This window comes from Manacus candei, unplaced genomic scaffold (assembly GCF_025592945.1).
Source record: "Manacus candei isolate 608988 ecotype Guabito, Panama unplaced genomic scaffold, ASM2559294v1 h1tg000028l, whole genome shotgun sequence".
Lineage (NCBI taxonomy): Eukaryota > Metazoa > Chordata > Aves > Passeriformes > Pipridae > Manacus > Manacus candei.
In genome coordinates this window covers 40,666,570-40,686,271 of record NW_026138076.1, presented here as the reverse complement: position 1 = coordinate 40,686,271, position 19,702 = coordinate 40,666,570, and the positions used below count along the sequence as shown (strand labels likewise).

General features: G+C 38.1%; 2 protein-coding genes across 2 annotated transcripts; one reads left to right on the top strand and one right to left on the bottom strand.

Annotated features, from left to right (window-relative positions):
* Positions 1-89: 89 nt before the first annotated feature.
* MRPS18C (mitochondrial ribosomal protein S18C) lies at positions 90-2,730 on the bottom strand. Its single transcript, XM_051790754.1, has 6 exons — positions 2,626-2,730; positions 2,464-2,537; positions 1,174-1,257; positions 662-719; positions 292-351; positions 90-211 (listed from the first exon to the last, which is right to left on the bottom strand). The coding sequence occupies exons 1-6, from the start codon at positions 2,675-2,677 to the stop codon at positions 135-137; spliced, it is 405 nt and encodes a 134-aa protein (XP_051646714.1). The 5' UTR covers positions 2,678-2,730; the 3' UTR covers positions 90-134.
* Positions 2,731-2,803: 73 nt separating this feature from the next.
* Positions 2,804-19,065, top strand: HELQ (helicase, POLQ like). The gene is made up of 18 exons (XM_051790728.1): positions 2,804-3,100; positions 3,501-4,239; positions 4,582-4,760; positions 5,351-5,551; positions 6,587-6,659; positions 7,098-7,195; positions 7,766-7,864; positions 8,594-8,739; positions 9,629-9,868; positions 10,746-10,887; positions 11,191-11,295; positions 11,800-12,019; positions 12,762-12,919; positions 13,832-13,930; positions 14,216-14,389; positions 14,987-15,100; positions 17,176-17,310; positions 18,865-19,065. The coding sequence occupies exons 1-18, from the start codon at positions 2,945-2,947 to the stop codon at positions 18,949-18,951; spliced, it is 3,165 nt and encodes a 1,054-aa protein (XP_051646688.1). The 5' UTR covers positions 2,804-2,944; the 3' UTR covers positions 18,952-19,065.
* Positions 19,066-19,702: the final 637 nt, after the last annotated feature.

Sequence of the window (19,702 nt, the reverse complement as noted above, 5' to 3'; positions counted from 1 at the left end):
CTTCATAAAATTAATAAAAATCCAACTGACATCCACCCCTCAGTCAACCACGCACTATGCCAGAAAACCACATTTCCAGTAAGCAAGTATATGAACATGAAACACAGTTTTATTGTTTATTTCTTTACAGCATTTTACTCTGGATACTTGATATTACATATCTTGGGGTCTGTGAGAAATTGTGGGTTCTTAAGCACAACTGGCATAAATCCTGTAAAAAGATAAGATGGAGGTATTCTTAATAGAAAAGTAAGCTTGCCTTAGAAAACTCGGAAGCATAATCATACTTACCAAGTACTTGAGCTCTTCTAATGGCTTTTGTAACTTCCCTCTGCTTCTTGTGGCACAAGCCTAAAGAGATGAATTATTTTCAACACTAAACAAGCCATTAGTCTAAAGGGTGAAAGGGATATTACTGATAATTCCCTCTATCTTTGTCTAGTCTTCCTAGAAAAATGCACATGTGCTTTTACTGTTACACACAAAATGCATATAATTAAGGGATATTTTTATTCCTTGATGCAGGCTACTAAGTCAGAGGAATACTCTTACAAAACATATAGAGTTGGTAGCAGTTACTTTTGGAAAGATTGCTGATGCACAGTTACTTAGAAGAACATGAATATTAACCAGTAAATTTTTAATTTAATACTTCACATACCTGTTATATGTCTGCCATAAATGCAGCCAGTATAAGGAGAAACAAACTGGGAAAGAAGCTACTTAAAAATAAGAAAATCAAAGTCAGTTTAAGAACTTTTTTTGGATATTTACGTTACTACTTGCCCTCTGTTTTTCTTTTTTTTTCCCCATCTGTTTTTACAAAACACAGTTCTACTTAAAGAAAAAGTAGAGCTTGGAACTAAACAGTATTTTCTATGGCATAACATTTAAGCTGTATGACAGGTGGATTGTAACCAAGGACTTTTATTTGGTAAATGACAAAATTGTCACACTAACACACAGAACTAGTAGCTTGATCAGCTTATAACTACATTATTTGACCCTTAATCTGCACACATTTTCAAGTTTTAAACCCATACACATATGAATGGATTTTTATGTTTGGGGGGGTTTTTTGGGTTTTTTTTTCAGTTCTTGTGGACTTCTGACACACACATTTAAATATCATAAACCACTTACCTTCATCCGAGGACATGAGTTTTCACTCACCTGCACATTCTTGTAGTCCACATTTATTTTACATAAGATACATCTTTTTGGAGGCTCCTTATAAGGGTTCTCCATTTGTATAGGCTGAAATTAGAGAATTTTTAACATCTTTAAGCTTCACTAGAAAATAAAGAACATTTGTTACTTTGAATCCTTCAGGCAAGATATACCTTGAAACCAAAAGAGATATTTAGGGCACCACTGAAGTTTTTAAATAACTTCCCTAACTCTGTTTCCCTAACACACTGATTGGTACAGAGCCGTCTAAAAGACTTCTCACAGGTAAACAGCCTTTTATATTTTAGTAATAATGATACTGTAACAAGTCTATTAAAGCATTCAGTGAGATGGTCCTTACACCTGTTACTAAGAAGTCAATATCTGCAGAAGCTGGTAGTGAGGTGGCTCTGTCTGATAAGTCACAAGAGTCTTTTTTTGAAAAGAATTTCAAAGCAAGTGGCCTGAGGGAGCTCCTGTCTGCTCACACACTTTAAAGAGAGATTTCCAAGGACTGAAAGGCTCCTCAAGCTTCAGAATACACCCAACACCAAATCCTCGCAAGAAATCACAGAATTGTCAGGTTTGGAAGGGAGCTTTGGAGATCATCCAGTCCAACACCCCTGCCAAGGCAGGGTCATCCTATTGCACAGGATTGCCATCCAGGTGGGTTTGGAATGTCTCCAGAAAGGGAGACTCTACAACCACCCTGTTGTGGCAGCCTGTTCCAGTGCTCTGCCACCCTCAGTGTACAGAAGTTCTTCCTCATGCTGAGGTGGAACTTCTTGTGTTTCACTTTATGGCTACTGCTCCTTGTCCAGTCACTGGGCACAACCAAAAAAGGTCTGGCACCATCCTCTGGGCACCTGCCTTTGAGGTATTTATATGCACTTTGCAGGCACAGGTAGAATTTGGGCAGAGAAGGAATATTTTAAGAAGTTTTTGCTGGTGCCAAAACCCACATATTTTTTTAATGTAAACCTAGTGCATTCTCTTAAGTCTTCCTCAGCTATATAGAGGAAACTAGCTGGTGCTACCAAAGCTTTTGCTCCACATTCGGGTTACTGAGGCAGCAGGTTTAAGGACTATAGTTAGAATACTGAAATACAGGTCAATGGTGCTGTAACTCTCAGCACCCAGCGACCTCCTGTTCTGTAACACAACGGATCCGTAGCCACCAGGGCAAAGCCTTTTCAGACACGGCTGAAAACGGAGAATCGGGCTTTTTCAGCCCGGCCGAAGCCCCTCCTGCGCAGGGTGGGCGGCGGGACGAGGGGTTCGGGGGAGTCTCACCTGGTCGGGGTGCTCGGGTTGCGCCTGGGGCTGCCCCTCGTGCTGCAGGCGGCGCGGGCGCGCCCACAGCGCCGCTGCAAGGGAGAGAGCGACAGGGTTAGCGGCGGCGCGGTGGGCCGGGGGGAGTGAGGAACGGGGGAGGAGGGAGCGAAAGGGACGCACCGGGAACCAGGCGCCGCCAGTAACTCTGGGCCGACACGGCCCGCGCCGCCATGATACCCGCGCACGGCCGCTTCCGCCCGCGCGTCACTGCCGCCCGCCGGCCAATGGCGGAGCGGCCTGCCCCGCTTGGGGCAGGCGATTGGCCGTCGCGTTGTCACGTGACTGTCGCGGTGGGTTGTTGCCGGAAGTGCCCGCTCCCGCTTCATGGCGGTCGTACTTTGCCCGGGCGCCTGGGTGTCCCCTCGTCTTGTCCCGCCGCGGCCGTGACGGCCCCGCGTAGCCCCGGCCGCAGGGCGGCGGCTAGGGCTGGGACCGGGGCATGGCCGAGCCCGGCCTCGCGGTGCGGAGGAAGAGCCGCTCCAGCTCGGAGCGCAAGAGGAGCCACGCCACGGTGCAGCCCAGCGCCGCCAGCTCGCCGGTGGCTCCCAAGAGACCGAGCTCTGGTGGCGAGGGGCCACCGCCGGCGGAGCCCCCGGTAGGGGATGGCGGGGTCCTAGGGCTGGTATCGGGGCGGGGGAGCTCCATCTGGGAGCGTGGAATGTCCCAGACCGAGCCTGCGTGGCGTGTGTCGGGAAGGGCCGTGCTTTGTACGAGAGGGGATGATCCCGTTTGGCTTTACCTTTAAAAAAGCTCATCTCCATCAACTCTCTGTGCAGGCATCCATCCTGCTTGTAAGTTTGGTTTCACTGAGTCAAGGTGTGTGTTCGTTTAGAACTCGACCTGGGTTTCCCCCACAGACAATATCAGAAAAGACAATTTTCTTTTAAGCTGGGGAAGACCTAGATTATTTGCATCTGATGTGCGTGCTGCACAAGTTATGCTGCCTCCTGTGGCGTTGCTTCAGAGTATTGATGCTCGCTGTTCTGGTTTTACAGTGCTGTAACGATAGTGAGGAAGACATGTTTGGTGACTATGACAGCTTCTGTGGAAATGATTCTTTGCTAGCTCAAGTGGATGACATCGAACACAAGTACCTGCAGGATAAAAACATGGATGTGAAAGCAGCTAGAGAAATCACAGTTGGGAATCTTCAGTCAGGAATTCACCAGAAAAAACAAGACAACTTCTCTGCTTCAGAAAAAGCATCTGTCCTTAAAGCTGACAAAGAGGGTGCTTGCCAAGTGCAGGACAGAGACCTGGTGGATGGCAGTAGAGAACCAGCTGAATCTCTTTTCGACGACTTGCCATCATCACAACTTTTGTATTTTGAGAAAATGGATGAACTTTCTTCTGCTTTTAGGACATCGCCAGACTCAAAAGAGAGGAGTGAATGTGTGAATTCTTCCTCGAACAAAATCAGGAGCCCGTTGTCTTATTGTGCTGATGCCGAACACAGGAACAGACCTATGGACTTTTCCTCAGACTCCAAGTGTGTTTTATTGAAAACTGAGAGTCTTAAAGATCACCTAAAAAGTGCTATGACTGGGAATGCTAAAGCCCAGACTCTGCAGGTCTCTAAGACCAAGCAGCTTAAAGAAGCTGTTTTATCTGAAGAGATTTTTGTTGCTAGGAAAGCTATTGAATCTTCTTCTGTTGATATAGGCCCTTTTTATGGATTACCTAGCAAAGTTAAAGATTTATTCAGACAACTTCGAGGGATTGAAACACTTTATGGTAGTGTAACTAATGGTTTGTTGGAAAAAAATTGCTAATAGAGTGTTGTCTCTTTCACCCATTACCCTATAAAAATATTAAAGGTAATTTTTGATGTAAACTGTGTTGGAAAATAGTTGTTTTGGTTTTGTAAATGGCTTTCTTGGTGTTTTAGGTGGGTGAAAAAGGTTTATATAGCTTATAGAATATACTGTTGAAGGCTTCACTACTGAAGACTTCTAGTGGTTTATTGAGGAAAAATCCTCAAACACTGGGCTTAAAGTATTCCATGGGAAATGCAGGCATTGTGCTATTGGCTAACACGCCCCTGGGATTGCTAATAGTTCTTTTTTGATTTTTCAGAGTGGCAGCATGATTGCTTAATGTTAGAATCTCTACAGCAAAGAAAGAACTTAATATACTCATTGCCAACCAGTGGTGGAAAAACACTGGTAGCTGAAATAATGATTCTCCAAGAACTACTCTGCAGGCAGAAGGATGTTCTGATGATCCTGCCATATGTTGCCATTGTCCAAGAAAAGGTCTGGATACAGTGTTTCTGATACTGCTTTGTTTGATACTTATATTTTCTGATATACTTCGTTACCTTGTCTCTTGGCTGGTTTTCAGCAAGCTCCATGATTTTTATGAATATATGGTGGGAAGTGAGTGAAGTGAGTGACCCCTCCTAGATGCTGTTCTGAGGGTCAGTAATTTTGTAGTGGAACAGTCATAAATTGTGAGGTGAGGATGCTGAGTTGTAAAGTAAATTTTATATACATGTATTTATATATAAAGTGAATTTTGAAATAATTGTGCTTTTTCGATGTTTTGTATAGTTCTGCAGCCCAAGAACTGAGCTGTCCAACTCGCTAAAGAAATGGTCTTGAAATAAAAGCTATCACTTTTGGTGTAAAGGGAAAGTTAGTTTTAGAAAACAGATGAAACACAACCTGATAATATGTGCAGACACTTCAGTTTTGCAGCTGGCATAGGTAGTCATAGCTAATATGTTTTCAGTAATTCAAGCCGTTGATTGTGGTGTGGGTTGATTATTTGTATGTTGAGTTCTTGAGGCAGCTCTGAAATCCAAAATGAGCATGTGTTTGTTCTCTGATTTTTTTCTTTACAGATTAGGGGTTTATCGAGTTTTGGGGTAGAACTGGGTTTCCTGGTTGAAGAATACGCAGGAAGTAAAGGAAGATTTCCACCAATCAAAAGGAGAGTAAAAAAATCTCTTTATATTGCTACCATAGAGAAAGGACATGCTCTGGTGAATTCCTTAATTGAAACAGATAGGATCAGTGACCTTGGTCTGGTTGTCGTAGATGAGGTATGACACAAGACTTACTCAGTTTGATCATATTTTTCTAATATAATTAGCAAACAGTGGTTCTTTGATTGCTTGGTTTTGCTTTGAGTGTTCATCATGAAATTACTACTACTTAACTAAGTTTTTTTTCTGCATTGGTACATAATTCTGTAATATTGAAAGTTATTTTTCGTTAACTGAAGCGTTTGTTGCTGTATCAGGATGATTCTATATCAAGAGATCTACAGTGTTAATGATTGGTGGTGAATTGTTTAATAACTACTTGTCAATTAGACATCTGTATCAGATTACCAAAAAGCATAAATCATTTTAGTTGTATGGAATGTATTTTATGAAACCCAGAACTTAGCTCCTAAGTGTGAAACCATGTGACTTTGTGTCTGGTATTAACAACAACTCAATGGAACATTAAAAGAAGAAAAAGAAAAATATCAAGTAACATTTAGCTGTGAGAATTGCCCCTTATTCTGCTTTTTAGTGGTGAGGCTGAGTTGTGCTACTAAGGGTTGATTGTGGGGTTAAATAACATGTGTAGGGAGGCTGTTTAATTCATGGAATGCCTCAGGCTGACTGACCTTACTTTAGCACAGGAGCTCCTAAACAGAAGGCAGCTGTAGCATTTAATTCTACTCTTTCTGGGAGCTGCCTACTAGAAATTTTTCTACTCTCAGTGTTGTTTAAAATGCATTTTGTTGAAAATTGCTTTTGACTGGTGAATACAAAAATCTCCACACTGACTTTTTACTGTCAGGAGTTAACTGTTTGGGTCAATTATGGTCTAGTTAGTTGGAAGGTAGATCTTGTCTACATTTGGTCTTGATTCTTAAATGTTGTTTCATTGAGGTTGTACTTCTGGAAGGAGCTTAGCGGTCAAAATTTACAAGCGGAAGTCCAACAAAGAATCCTGTAGTATTTGTTTAGGTCTACATATTTGTTGGGGGTGGTTTAGGTTGGTTTTTTGGTTTTGTTTTTTTTTTTTTTTTAGAAATACTCTTAGTAGCATTCTTGAATTTTCTTTTTCTCTTCTGTGCACAGCTGCATATGCTTGGTGAGGGAAGTCGTGGAGCAATACTGGAAATTACTCTTGCGAAAATCCTTTACACCAGTAGTAAGTCATGGCTGCAGTTAATGTTATTAACATATTGTGGTGATGGCATCTCTAGAGGGGAGTCATGCTTTTGCTTTCTGGATTTGTGGTGTTCTGGCTGCTTTTGAAACCATGCCGTGACTCCATGCAGTAATGATGTTCATTGACCCTCTAACGATGGGCTGGGTGTTCTTGAAACTTTTTTGATACTTCTCTGCAAAATCCTGAGTATTGTCAATTGTCTTCCATTTCTTTGTAGGAGCCCCTAACCATTCCAATTAAATGCTCTTTTTTTACATCTCAAGTAGTATTTCTTAGCCTAGATCCCCCTTTAATCTGTCTGCTTCGGCGTTTATGAAAGACTAATGATGAAGAAGCAGGCCTATGAATTAATTACTGAGCAAAAGTGTTAAAAGTTGGTCATGTGACAATAAATTCATCTCAACTTCTGTTCTACAGAAAACACACAAATCATTGGAATGAGTGCAACGTTGAATAATGTTGGAGACCTGCAGAAGTTCCTGCGAGCAGAATACTACACCAATAATTTTAGACCGGTCTGTATGCAAGATACCATAGACTAGTAAAGAAGATATTTGGCTTTAAAGTTACAGTAAATCTGTTTAGGATTGTATCACAGCTTTTTTGCTTAATTTTACTGTATAGTGTAATATAATCTGTTCTATTGCTTGCAGTTGTTACCAATACAATAAATTTCACTAGGCATTTTAAAATGCACAAATGTAGTAACCTTTATATTGTCCTGTTAAGACATTTGTGTCATTTTAACTAAACCAATTTCTAAATTACAGCTACTGTGATAAATCAGTTCTTTTGATGTAACTAGAATCTCTATTACTGGTGCTTGTATGCTGTCAGGACAGTGGTTTTTAATAGTTCATGGGATACTGTATTTATCATTCTTCATCATGATTCAGTGCCTTATCAAGGTAGATAATTAAAACAATTATCTAAAAAATTCTTGATGGGGTGAAGTGTGTGCTTGTGTGTGAGTACGTACATGTCATGTGATGCTTAGAAAAAAGCTTTAGCTGTACATAAGCAATAGCTTGAGAGAAAACTTAGTAATTTAATTAAAGTTTCTGTTCATGGCTTCTATCTGCTAGGTAGAATTAAAGGAGTATGTGAAGATACGAGACACCATTTATGCAGTTGACAGCAAAACAGAAAATGGCTTTACGTTTTCACGTCTCCTTAATTTCAAGGTAAAAACCAAAGTGCTTATAGTTTCTTGGAACTGTTTTTATGAAATGTATTATTATACATCGATTATTTTTAATAGGCTTTTTACTAGAGAAATTGCTTAAACATTATAGTTCGTTTGTAGTACCTGAGAGAAAGAAAATGGTGAGCTTTGGGGAGGAAAAAGGCCTTAAAATACTGAACACTTACCTTGATTTTCACTTTATTTTCACTCTTTGAGGTAGAAGTTTCTTCAGTATTTTGACCTGTGAAGAGTAATGGGTTTGAGTATTCCAGATACCCAATGCTTTATGTTTTGGGGTAGATTTCCTCAATGGTTCATCACTTAAGACAGTACTGAAAGAAGATACTTTTTGGGGGGGTTTCCAACTTATTGCTGGCTTGTAGGGATTCATTTCAACCTTTACAAAGAAAAATGTGTCTTATGGTAGACTGCCAGTATCACAGTATTTCTGTAGTGTTGCTAAAAGAAAATAAAGTATTAAGAGGAAAAAGAGAAGAATTTGATTTGTCCACCCTTGTATCCCTGAGTCCAAGCTAGATATGTTAATAAACTCTTTCAAGTGAGAATTGGGAGGAAAACTTATCGTTCAACTTCTTGCAATTATGCCACATTAAATTAAATGGGTGTATTCTAGCAAAGGTTGAGAACAAGTATTACTTAGTATTGCATACTTAGGTTATGACTTATTAACAAATATTTAAACTTAGAAATTCCGTCTTTATTGTAGTATTCTAGTTGTCTGGAGAAAGCGGATCCTGACCACATCATTGCACTGGTTACTGAAGTTATTCCTAATTATTCCTGCCTAGTCTTTTGTCCCACCAAAAAGAATTGTGAAAATGTGGCTTCAATGGTGTGCAAGTACCTCAAGAAGTAAGTGTATGTGATGGGGGTTTTTTTTAATTATATATATTGAATAAAGGATTTATTGTCACTAGTCACAAGTGACTTTCTCTGGGGATTAGAAGTAAATACTCTGACTGTGGAATCATATGAAGTTGCTAACTGCAGAAGTGACAGCAAACCGTGAAAGGCTTATTAAACAAAAGGTTTTTTTAAAAATTCTTGCTTTTAAACCAAATTAGTTGAAAAATGGTTATCAGAGGACAAATGCTAAAGAAAAAAGGAAACATAATTTAACTTTGTATCCCTTTGGCACTGGTGTCTGCAAGCTTAGAAAGCAAACATTTTTCTCTATAGCCCTGTCTTTGGTCATGTATGTTATTTTATTAGTCATTTCAGTATCTCTGTTCCTCACCCACTTTGTGAATCTAAGTTGTAAATGTAAACCAGACTTGATTAATAAAGAAAAGAAAGTAAATCTTAGATTTAGTTTCGTTTAAATGTGATTTGATCAACTCATAATTGTCTAGCAAAGGTAAATTTTATGTAGAAAGAAATTATATTAAAATAAACAACCCCCCTCCCTTGCTATGAAAATTGAAACAATTTTTAAATGTAGCTATAATCTTCACTACTGGCCCTATTTCCTTTCTTTGGTGCATTTAATACCCACACACAATCAATAAATGTTTGATCCCTTTTGTGCCTGTGCTTATAAACAAGAAGAGAGTTCTATTGCAACTAAATCAGTCCTGTGTATTGCTGTTTTAAAATTACTGAAAATAACCATTTCTCCAACCTAGATGTTAGAGGAGTGGATAATGAAGAGAAATAGACAGTAAGCATGTTTCTTAATTTTATTTTTTTTTTTTAGTTAATGGTTGGTCAAAGTCTAAAGAAATACTTTTCCTCCTCCAAGAGAATTTAGAGCTCACAGGGAGAAAGAAAAACAAGATCTCGTCGAGAACCTAAAGAGTATTGGAAATGGAAGTGTCTGTCCTGTTCTGAAGCAAACAATCCCTTTTGGTATTGCCTATCACCATAGTGGCCTTACAAATGATGAAAGAAAAAGCATAGAGGAAGCATATTCTTCAGGTGTCCTGTGTCTGCTTGCTTGCACAGCTACTCTGGCTGCTGGAGTCAACTTGCCAGCTAGAAGGTTAATAACCAAAACATATTTCATTTTTTTAAATAGATTTTTACTTTGTAAAAAAAAATGCTTTAATAAGTTGGAAATATCAGTGCTATTTAAAGTATGTTTCTGCTTTTACTAGCAAATTGGAAATATAAGGGATTTTGTGCTCAACTTGGGACACAAGACTGCAAAGTTTTTATGTAGGAAATGTGAGTCAGTAGCAAGTCCCTCAGAATGCATAGCTGAAGAGCACTTACCTAAATAGAATAAGGAAATGTTAATAAATGGAAGAAATATTATAGTATTTTACTAATGTTATTCAGGAGTATAGTGGTTTCTTTAGAATTTAACCTAAGAACAGTGTTTAAATTGGAGAATAAATATTTTTAAGGAGTTAGTTTGAACACAAAAAGTTAGTTTCAACACAAAAATGCGTTATCTTTTCATGTACAAGTGTTGATGATATGATTGCTGTAATCTGTCTGACCAAAGACTATTTGCTAAGAGTCCACTTCTGTGTGTTGGAATTCTGAGGGGAGAAACAAAATTCATATGGACAAGTGTTGTCTTTTTAGCATAACTGATGTATGGTCAGTGTTGAGCATGTTTTTTCTATAGGATTTATTTTATATCTCAGTGATTTTCATCTTAAACTCAGGCCTAAGTACATGTAAAAACCAGTTTCAAAGGTTCTGCAAAACATAATGAACATGGCTTACCATTTAATAAACCTTAAGTTGTTAAATTCTTTGCATCTGATTTACGCATCTGTTCAAAGAGGTGCAGTAGATTTTTATTAGTTATTAGGTAAGGAGCATATATAAAGAATGAATTTGTATCATTTTATTGCTGCTTTAGTAATTTGAGTATGAAGTATAACTTATTAAAGGCTTCTTTACAGGGTTATTCTCAGAGCTCCTTATGTTGCTAATGACTTCCTGAAGAAGAACCAGTATAAACAAATGATTGGCAGAGCTGGTCGAGCTGGTATTGACGATGCTGGAGAAAGTATTCTCATAGTGCAAGAAAAAGACAAACACTTGGTAATTTTTACAAAACTATTGGTAATTTAAGTTGTTGTGTTAAGTTGGTGGAATAAGCAGGAGGAGCTGGGCTGCTTAGCTTAATTTTTGTTCACTTCTTAATGTTGCAAATATTTAGCTTATATAATAATACCTTTAAATGACCTTTATGTGATTTGTTTTCAGATCTGACTGTAAAATTTAGATGTTTACACTTATATTCTTTATGAGCTGAATCATGCACATCATGCACATGTTTTTTTAAAGTGTAAAATTAATGCATAAATATTTCCCCTGTACAAGTACATTTCTTGCTCTTTTTAGGTTCGGGATTTAGTTAATAGTCCTTTGGAGAATTGTTACAGCAATCTTCTGCTGGAGTTGACCAAGGGAATGCAGAGCCTGTTGTTGTCTTTGGTTGGACTGAAGGTATCAGTTAACTCTTCTCTGTGAGTAACTTAAGTGCTTGGAAATGTGAAGAAAATGTTACCTGTTGATTCTGTAGAAAAAAAGCAGACTTCTTAAACTTCAGAACAGCTTCCAATCAGATAAGAAGGGCAAAGGTTTGATTAGTCTTTATTAATAACTGAGTTAAATAAAACCATGTAATATGACAGTTTCCTTATGTGTAAAAGCAAAAATGGTATCTACCTTATTGTACAATACAGTATTAATATTTCTATTTCTGATACTTGATTCAAATAGAAACAGTGGAAACAAATTAACATGATGTAGTAGCTCGAATAATAGACCAGGTGGAGAGCAGTCCCATCAGATCCGCCATAGGCTGCCTATCCATGCTATTTGTTGTCGTGTGTTTCTGTAGAAACACATCAACAGGATATCAAAATTCTTCTCTGTTTGGTAAGTGTTTTCCTATATCTTATGAAATTGTAACTTCCAATATGCTAATCACTTCCAATACTGTTGCAGATAGCAGTTACCTGTGAGGAGGTCAACAATTTTATGTGCGGTACATTGCTGGGTGTTCAGCAGCAGCTGCTGTCTAAAGAGAAGAGCCTCTCAGAGGTAATTAAAGATGGACTAGAAAATCTAATAGAAAAAGGACTCCTAAAAGGAAGAATATCTGAGAAGGACCACAATTCCAAATGTACACTAACAATCACACCATTGGGAAAAGCTACGTATAAAGGTGAGGCTATTTTTATTCTTCTTTTAATATGTATTCCAACAAACCCTTCATTTCAACCTTATCTCAGTTTGGTCCTTTTTCCCATCTTCAGTCTGAAACTGCAACGAAAAATAAGTTGTAGGAAGTTTTACTGAATGATGTGCTGAACTGAAAATGGGAATGAACAAGTAGCACATGACTGAATGGGATGGGAATGAAGTGTAATAATATTGATCCCAGTGGGAGCAAAACCAGAAGTGTACCCCTAAAAAAATTACTTAAAGATTTGATTTAGTGGTTGTGATCAAAGTACTCAGGACCTTGTTTTATAATTCATTGTTATGAACAGTCATTGTGAACAAAGGGATTTCTTGACTAGAGGGAAGCTTAAGATGGAAAAGGAGCATATGACATGTAAACCAATTGTAATAATGAAGAGAATGTATCAGGAAGTTCTGTTTTCCTGGCATAGCATAAAGATTTTGGGGTATGGAACACAACTGGAGTAAGATGAATCTGAAAGGTTCCTTCAGTCTACCACACAGAACAGACAGACATGGAAATAGGTGGCTACCTTTCCTCAGTTTTGTTTCACTGCTCATGTTAGGTTAGAACAATTATTCAGGTTGCAGGTTATTTCTCCTCAATTCAGATGGCATAACAAGGTTTTGTGGAAGATAAAGATAATATTGACTATGTTAAAATCTATTGCACTTGACTGCGTGCCTGTTTATAATTGCAATACACTCTGTACTTATTCTAGGATCTATAGACGTGGCATACTGCAATCTTCTGTACAGGGACTTGAAGAAAGGTTTGGAGGGGCTAATTCTTGAGAGCAATCTTCATCTCCTATATCTGGCAACTCCTTATGATGTGACTTCTAGCTGTAGCCCAGATTGGATGATATACTTGAGACAGGTGAGAATTTGCTAGCAAACATGCATTGAGACATAGAACAATCCTGCTCATTAAATTTGCCGTGAGTTTATATGTGTAGGAAATGTAGCTAGCAGGGTAGCAATGTCATGACAAGATATGTTGTTTTATTTTCAGAGGCAGGGCAGAACTGCTTTCCTGTGCTGCATAAAAATCTAAGTTCTCTTTTGTACTTGTAATATTTGACCCTGTTTGGGGAAAACAGTGGCATGAAACGTATCTCTTGAGTTGCCAGTACTCTAAATCCTACCTCTAACCTTGGTGCTTGCCTTGCCATTGCCAAAGTCTGGTTTATCTTAAACAAGACTTTCCTATAAACTAGTTATATGTAGCCACATCATTGTCATCCTGCAAGAAAACCACTATTAAATTAATCAAGAGTCATGTTAACCTTCTGATGAGCATTCATTTATATGTGTAATTTAAGGAGCAAAATCCACTAGAGATTTAACCATTTTCTGATATATCTAATGATGAGTCTAATACTAAACTCCAGCCATGACTGTAACTATTACACTGTGGCCAATACTTTTCCTACAGACTATGTTTGTGTCAGCCTAAGCAGCACTGCCCTCATTTTAGTCTTGCATGCTTTGTAAGATCCACCCATAATTCAACTATTCTGCTTTCTGTAAAGTGTTGTGTACTGGGGGAGCACTAAAATTTATTCATTTATTTTTTAATGAAGCATTCAGAGGTGGGCATTTACAGATAATTCAGATAAGTGGGAAAAGAGACTACAGATCTGACTGTCTAGTGACTACAGTACTAGTCCAGTGATGAAGTACTCTGTAGAGATACTGAAAAACATTCTTTCACTGTAAATAGTACACGTTTTTCTATAACATTAAGAGAACTAAACATCTGAAAATTCTTTGTGAAATCTTGTTTTAGTTCAACCAGCTAAGTGCAGCAGAGCAAAAAGTAGCAGATATTGTGGGAGTGCCTGAAAGCTTTATTACAAAAAAGGCTTCTGGTCAAGCCATCAGAAAGGTAGGCTGGAGATTTCTCATACCTAAGATGACTGTTTAGTAATTTTATTTGATTATTTACAAATTCTAGATTATTTTTCTGCTAGTGTTCCCTATTACTGTTCTAATTATTAAAGTTCTTTTAACCTCATTGCTTGGTTTTCTTAATGTTAAATGTCTTTGGGTATAATATAGAAATGTTTTAGGGCTGCGAAGGAGTAGAAAGATGAAAAGAATTTCCTTACAGTACTAACAGAAAATCTGCAGTTTGATATGAGGTCTGAATTTTAGCTTGTTTTATTCCTAGAATGTGGACAGTGCTGTGGTAAACAGGCTCTACCTGACGTTTGTCCTTTATACCCTGGTGAAAGAGACCAATATATGGAATGTTTCGGAGAAATTTAATATGTCCCGAGGATATGTGCAAAATCTCCTTAATTCTGCTGCCTCGTTCGCCTCCTGTCTTCTACACTTCTGTGAGGTAGTGTGTTACATGAATGTAAATAAATCCTCTGTGGTTGGTTTTGCAAAATCTGGAGTTTTGTTCTCTCACTTTAGAACTGAACACAGGTGTTGTATTTCACCTTTCCCGTGCAAAACTGTCTTTTCACCTTTCCTGTTCAAAATTATTTTTCCTGTTGAGAAAAGCAGCCTTGTAAAGTCATATTTCTGATACTAGAAGTAAGCTTTATGCACTGAGAATGTGAAAATACACAAACTGTATGGGGCAGTGATCAGTGTTGTTGGTGAAATATTTGGCCGTTTTACCTTTCTCTTGGAAATAAGGTCATCTGGTTGTGGAATGTCAACTCGGGAAAAGAGTTGTCTTGTTCTCTTGGGTTTCTTTCCTCTATTGAAATAATGCATTGCTTGTCCTTCAGAACTGCCCCAACCTTGGGATGTTCAGCTGGAGTGCTGAACACAACTCTGCAACTGGCTAAAAGGATAATTAGAAATAACAGTGCTTCCCCTGTCCAAAAGCCAAATATGCACTTGTTGCCGTAGCAGAACTTTTATCAGTAGTGTCCCCCAAATACAGAATTTAAGATCTGATTTTTAGTGATCTCTGTCTCTGCAGGAATTGGAAGAATTCTGGGTTTATAAAGCCTTGCTGGCAGAACTTACCAAGCAGCTGACATACTGTGTTAAGACAGAACTCATCCCTCTGATGGAGGTAGCAGGGGTTCTAGAGGTTAGTAAACGTGGCTTTATGAAACTTTTCAGTGTGAACTTGTATGTGAAATGTTACTGTGCCTTTCAAGTATATCTGGAAGATCAGGCTAGTTTGTTATAGAGAATTCAGCAAAATGCAGATATTCCACAACAGTCTGGAGGTTGGGGGAAAAGTGGTCTGTTGAGGAAATGTGAGCTGGAGCCAATAATGTTTTTCTTCTGGCTGCTGCCACAGCAACAGTGAAAATCCTCTATTTGGACAATAATTTAGCTGTATCCTCAGTTGGAAAACAGAGTCCAGGTTTCTTTTGTGCTAAGAATTCTTCAGTTCATAAGAGTAAAGAGGAATAAGAATTTACATATTTAAATTAGAAGATCCTCACGGAAATATGTGAAGTCCTGTTGGGAACTTTGGCTTTTGCAAATCACTTGCAGCACTACATGTACTTTAAATAAGAAATTTAACCAGTTTCTGAATCAAAGATTCCTATTAAAGTATAAAATCTTTTGGGGCTTCAGTCCAAGGTTATACTCTCTGCAAAATGATTTAACTTGCCTGTCCAGCCTGTTATAGAATCAGTTTGTCAGGAAACCATTGAATTTAGTGGCAATAAGGTTTTATTCTCAAAAGCTAAACAATGAAGACTTGAAATCTAATCAGCTGTTGGGTTTTTCATATATATCAAATTTTTTGAAAAAGATAAGTAGTAATTTTTTCATGGCTCACTCCATATGAGACCATTTCTGTGTAAGGCCAAAAACTGCCTGGACAGCATGATTCTGATAAAATTGTGTTTGATTCTGATAAAGTTGAAGGAGACCCTTAAAAAAATTATTGCTGTAACCAAGATACTTCTACCCTGGAGTTTAAATTATACCAACAGCTGATATTTGTAGCAGGTAAACTGTCCTCCTGAACAGATGTAACTTGCTTAGATTTCTATGGAGGAGATGATAGAATCAGTCTTGAGAGTATTGTCATGAAAGAGAATTATTTACACATTTACTTGGGCAGTTTTCAAAGAGCAATCTAAACCCTTTTCATGAGATTTAAGTAATTAGTGGGAAAAGATTCTGTGTTATTTGTCATACTGTGCATATAACAGCCAAATAGGGCACAGGAAATACTTGTTGGCAATTAGTCACTACTTCTGGTGAAATTAATGACACCTATTTCACATCAATGAACATGCATGGAGGAAGATTATATATTGTAAACTATTGCCTGTTGGATGCTAAAAGACCCCAAATAAGCCATCAAAGTTTTTCTATTCCTTGTTGTCTTTAAAAGAGGTGAGGGGGAAAAAAAACCCAGAAGGTAATTAACCAAATGTTTGTTCATCAAATGGGCATTTATTTCATAACTCATATTGGGTATGATACATTACTCCACTACTATTGTAGAAATTAATTTTAATTTAAGTTCTAGCATTATTTGTTTTGCAAAAGAAATTTGTTTGCCCAGAGACCCTCCGTTAAGCAAATTCTGCTTGGCTGCTTTACATAGGCAACAGGATCAGAGTCAAAAGAAGCAGATAATGCCCACCCTCTTACACTGTTGATAATCACATTCCAGAGAATTACTCCTGTGATGTGCATCTCTCCTGTATATGTGGATTCACAGCCGTGACTTCGCACAAAATTGGAGAAATAAAAAAGATACTGTGATGCTAAAGGAAAAATTATTTATAAGCTTGAAACAGAAAGTGTAACCTCTTCTGGAATTTTGTGAAAGCTCTCTCTGTAATCAGCCCTCCTTTCACTTAGACACCTCCAAAGAATGTGAGACAGTTGTTGGTGCCAGTGACAGTGAATGCAGAAACCCTGATAACAAGAGAAGATGGCAGAGTCAGTATCATCTAGGCTCAGAAAATAAGGGGTTCCTAAGAGCTGGGTGAAATTGTTGGGGGAGGTAGATTTTAGTGGTAAAAAGCTGTGCTTTTGAGGAGTAAGTTCTCAGTGAGTATTCATATTAGGGAACAGAGAATTGGATTGATACACAGAATAAAATATTTGAGGTTGGTGCAGAGACTGGCGCTTAACAGTAATTCTTACTGCCTGTTCTAATAATCTAACACAATTCTGTACTTTCAGGCAAGAGCAAAACAGCTTTATAATGCAGGATACAAAACTTTAGCACACTTGGCTAATGCAAATCCAGAAACTCTGATAAAGATGATTGAGCACTTGTCACGACGTCAAGCCAAACAAATTGTTTCATCTGCAAAGGTAAGTTAGAAACAAAGTTATAAAAACCTGCTTCAGAACGCCAGCATGTCAAAAGTGGATGTTTGAATGACATTAAAAATGAAGGATTCAGTTTACTAATTAGTGGATATTTGTGATCCAAATACTGATCTGTAGTAAGAACAACCTGTTACATACAGGATAGTTCCAAGTTGTGCTCCTTTTCAGAGGGGAAGCAAAAGGAAAAAATGTTTGACGGCTTGTCTGATAAAATACGGGAACTAAATGACTACACTGGTCTCCCTGCTGAGTTGTTGTAAGTGGAAATGCTTGATTCTGCCAATATCTCAGGACTTACCTTACAGAAATTCTAGTGGTAGTTGTGGCAACAGAACAGTATTTTCAGGATTCTGGAAATGTAAACCAACAAGGCATAGGGTTAACCTCACCTGTGTAGTTGCTTTTGTCATGCCCTGTTATTCTTTCCTTCCTTTTCCATTTTCAATAGGCATCACGAGAAGAGCCTTCACTTAATATCTGCCTCTAAGGTACCCTTATTGCCTTTGGCACACATAAATAAACAAAGGGAAAGGTTCTGTAACAAACACTGAGTTTTGTCTAAACAAAAAATATACAGGAAGTACTTTATTTATCAATGGTAGCATTTTCTCTCCTCTATCTCCATTAATCATCTGCTGCTACAATGGTATTGGCTTCATGTTGGATTCTGCTGAAAGAACAGGATTTTGGTGAAGTAAGGAAATGTCTAGAATGAATGAATGGGGGGTTGGTGTAAAATTGAGATGGTCAGTAACGAAGTCTTGGTTTGTATGTTCTCATGGAGTAAACATACTAACTTTGAGGTTTATGCACTTGAAAGGTCACATTTGTTTAATGTTGTTGTAGGCTTCTTGCTGCTCTTTTTTTTCTTATGCTGCTTTGTGAGCCAGAAGAGAGGGATATATGCAGATTCCTCATCCACATCAATGTCAAATCCAACAATCTAGCTTACGCTCATGCTCAGATATTAAATTAATGGAGTTTTCTCTAACTGGGAAGTTAGAAGAGTGCTTGCATGGAGGCCTGTTCTTCCCCAGCTGCAGCAACAAACAGCTCAGTTGCTGATACTGGGACTCCTCTATGTCTGGTGTAAAATGCTGTAGTAAGAAATTTCGTATAAAGCAAGAAATAGGCAACTTGTCAGGCACAACTTAAAAGTGTTTATTCCAATGTGGAAAATAAATGTTTAAGGTTAAAAATGATCCTTAATAGTTACAGACAAAACTGTTTAGTTCTGTAAATTTTATGTACTGTGGCAGAATTGAGAAAAACAGCTGTGTACTGTATGAATTTTTATGTGACTGCTTTTTATATGGGTGTACACTAATCACTAAGACATGTTGGTAGTAGTACTTGTGCACAAGTTAGTCCTTTGAGGCAAAGGTCCTGTGATCACTGTGGTCCTGTGAGCAGCAGCAGAGGTCTTTCACAGACCAGGTGCAATTTTGGAAAGAAACATTGGTGTTTTAACCTAACAATTACATCTAATGCTTGTATTTGTTTTCTAATTTTTTTTTTTTGTTTTTGTCACTGTAGATGCTGCTGAGTGAAAAAGCTGAGGCTTTACAAGAAGAAGTTGAAGAACTCCTAAAGGTGCCTACAGATATCCCAGGGACCCACTGACCAACTGTCATGGAGAAAAATCATGTCCAAAATTTGGATATTTTAAATTTTTTAACTTTCCCATGTAACGCTGCTGCAATGTAATAAATATTTAATGTCTTTTGTATACCACAATTCTGTGTGAGTTCTGAGTTCAGTATGTTTCTTGGAAAGGTGACTTCATTTGAATGGTTGGATTATGAGCAGTAGGCTAGAGTCAGAAGATGTGATCTTAATTCATTCCTGGTTTCAAACATAGCCTTAGGAGTGCTTTGGGGATTGGACTAACTGCCTGGTGTGTACTTCTGCTGGGAGCTTAGGTTCATAGTTGACTTAAATAATTTTTTCAGGATGTATCTGTAGCTGTCTTCCAAACAAAAAGTTTACTTTTTTTTTAATGGTTTTTTAATTACTTACTTAAATGTAAAGACGAAGTTTTGAAGAACTGACTTTTGAGAAGCTGTATCAAGTTCTGAGACTCCATGGGCATGTGTCAGTCACAGTTAGGATTTCTAAAGATATCTGAACCAGATTTGTTCCAGCAAAAAGTTAGGGCTCATGGAAGTAGTTTTGAGGATGCCTGAAACTTCCTCAGTTGTGATAAAGTAAACTTTGCAAAGCTGGTGTCTAGTACTGGACAATGGTAGAGCACTGCCCATTAAGACAAACTTGAAAGCTGGGATAGACTGGTGGGTTAAGTCATAGAATCATGGAATGGTTTGGGTTGGAAGGGATCTTAAAGATCACCTAGTTTCATCTCTGTTTTAGTCAG